This window comes from Octodon degus, unplaced genomic scaffold (genome assembly GCF_000260255.1).
Source record: "Octodon degus isolate 3935 unplaced genomic scaffold, OctDeg1.0 scaffold00015, whole genome shotgun sequence".
In the NCBI taxonomy this organism is placed as follows: domain Eukaryota; kingdom Metazoa; phylum Chordata; class Mammalia; order Rodentia; family Octodontidae; genus Octodon; species Octodon degus.
The window spans coordinates 9,274,573-9,277,264 of record NW_004524591.1 but is presented as its reverse complement, the minus strand read 5'-3'; the positions used below and the strand labels follow the sequence as shown (position 1 = coordinate 9,277,264).

At 45.7% G+C, this 2,692-nt stretch overlaps 1 protein-coding gene across 1 annotated transcript in view; it reads left to right on the top strand.

Annotated features, from left to right (window-relative positions):
• Nucleotides 1-251: 251 nt before the first annotated feature.
• Nucleotides 252-2,692, top strand: part of Twistnb (TWIST neighbor) — a 12,251-nt gene continuing 9,810 nt past the window's right edge. Inside the window, exon 1 of the mRNA XM_004626450.2 lies at nt 252-554. Within this exon, the coding sequence (XP_004626507.1) occupies nt 301-554 (254 nt within the window). The 5' untranslated portion in view covers nt 252-300. The remainder of the gene's footprint in view (nt 555-2,692) is intronic.

Genomic DNA, 2,692 nt, shown 5'->3' with positions numbered 1-2,692 from the left:
ATGATGAATATATTAACTGTATATCGCAAAGGACACGTAGTTTAAAAAAATAATAAAGGGAGAAAAAAACCGAGGCGATTGGCCTTGACGCATGCTCAGTACGTAGTACAGTTCTGGACTTGGTCCTTCCAAGCCAAAAAAAAGCAGTTGCCCTCTGCTGGTCAGACTTACTCAATGCAGCGAAAGGAGGCAAAATTCCTAGGGGCGTGGTCGCTGCTGCTTGACGTAAAAGCGGGCGCCCCGGAAGCCGCGCTCCTGTGACGTCACTGGTGCGCGCCGAAAGCCGTCCGCCTCAGACTCATGGCTGCGGGTTCCTCCGAGGGCCCCCCGCCGAAGGCGGCCTCTGAAGGTCTAGCGGTAGGACCGGTCGGCGTCCTGCCTTGCCTCGAGCTGCCGACCTACGCTGCTGCCTGTGCGCTGGTGAGCAGCCGGTACTCGTGCCTTGTGGCGGGGCCGCACCGCAGGCACATCGCCCTGTCGCCCCGCTACCTCAACAGGAAACGCACCGGCATCCGGGAGCAGCTGGACGCCGAGCTCCTTCGCTACTCCGAGAGGTACCGCTGTCGGCCTTTGCTTTCTCCCAGCTGGCGGCGCCGAGGCGCAGCCCGACGCCCCTTCTAGGCGCGCGAAGGAGGAGCGGATTCCCACGCCGGTGTTCAGTGGAAAGGTCGCCCCTCCCCGAGTTTACCGCGCGAGCCCTCCTCCCGGGTGCAGGGCTGCAGAGGGCGCTTCCAGGCGGGGAAGAGCGGTTGGAGGTGAAGTGCGAGCGCCGGCGGCGGGAGCGCGGAGAGGCGCCCTGGGAGGGGGATGGGCCGACCCCGCGTTCTGCAGACGCAGGAGGCCGGTTCTGGTTGGCATTAAACTTCGTGTTGCTCCTTCTCGCTCGACGGTGCAGTTGTGACGTATGTACTTAAAACTCTCATTCCACAGAGCTTTGCACGGAAGCATCCGTAGAACTGTTGCATTTTAAAACATGCTAGGCAGTTGTTCGGCCCTGATAATTTTGGGGTTCTCTTGGACATGGTTGAGGATCACAGAAATACTTTTTGTTTAGAATCACAGTTTTCCAGTCTCGTTGGTGTGCCTATTGTTCTTGGAAATGAGGGGTACAAGGTGCATTACGTGAAGTCGTTCAAACTCAGAATTACAAGTGGAGATGTGTCTTACTATTCCTCTGAACGATTGTGGCTCAGAAGAGCTCAGAACTAGGGGAAATAGGTTCCCTACGGATTCATGACTGATCCTTAATTATATGAACCCAGCGGAATCGCAGGAATCTTTGAATTTTGTGAGATAAATTATCGCAGACTTTCACCTCTTTCTTGGTGGTCCCTGCCCCTCCATTCCCCAGCCTGTCTAGGATGTACCACTTTCTCTAAGCACCGATACACATATTTCATGTCTATATTACATACTAGGGGTTTAGGATATTAAAACAAAATAACGTCATTTCGAGGAGCTTCAAGCTGTAGTGGAGGTATTCATGTAAGACAAATCCAATGAATCTTTAAAATTTGACAGAAATCTAAAGTTACAGTAAGAAAAGGACTGAATTGTGGCCTTAGATATAACTATACAGTTTACAGTAAAGTCTATAATGCTGTAATGCGGCATAATAAAGTGTGTTTCACCATGCTGTTCAAGCGTGGCTGTCTGGGAAGAGTGATGAAATTAGATGCTTCCTGAACCTCTCAGTAGGAATCATGGTGAATGTGACAATTAAAATAAAGAGTTGATGTAGACAGCTGCCCTTGATTACTCAGGGTATTTTCTCCAGTCATCAGTGCTTGTATTTGAAAGATTTTGCTAAAGTCCCGTATAAAGTAGTCTTTGAATTTATATAATAATTCATTCCTGAAAATTTTTAATATATACTAAAACTATGCAAAGATGACTTAATGTTGATACATTTGTTTTTCAGTAAAGTTAAATTCTTTGCCCAGGTATTTATTAACAGGTTTGTCTCCATATTCAGAAATTGCATGGAGCTAAGGATTTTCCATCGTTGTAATGGTGTGTCCTGTGTAGATTGCTGTCTTCCTTCCCTGGCTTTTGCAGTATTTATAACAAACAAGAACAGCATGACAAATTCCCATCTACCTCCTAGGGGAAAAGTGTTCCCTCCACTTCAAAATAACAGAGTATTTGATTAGAGGAAATGATACCATAGTTGTTTTCCAGTCAGTTTTCGCAGTTATTTGTCATTTCCCCCCTTTCTGTTGTTTTCAATATGGAAGACAATGTTAGTGATAGGGTAGTTTCTCTGTAGGAAAGCCACATGCAAAAAGTAACAATTCAAGAGTGCTTTCCTGAAGAAGACTGAGTTTATGATTTTCCTAATTTGATAAGTTACTACTTTCTTGTGTCATGGCTATTTTGTTATAATAAAAAGCTATTAGTGATAAATTATTTCTACTGTGTATTTCATGCTAGAAATTTGAGTCCAACAACAAAAAAGTATTTTCTGTCACTAGCCCAGGATGTGTGTATGTGGAATCCATACATGCATGTAGATTTGACAGACAGTGATAAATTCAGCACAGTGATAAAGAATAGTGATAAATTTGTACATGAAGTAGAGTAATTTTAGCTTTAGTCAGGAAAATTTTCCCCCAAAATACTGTGATAGTGAAGCCACCAAGACTTTGTTCTGCATAGTTAAGAAATGATACTTATACCCCGGGCCTGCAGT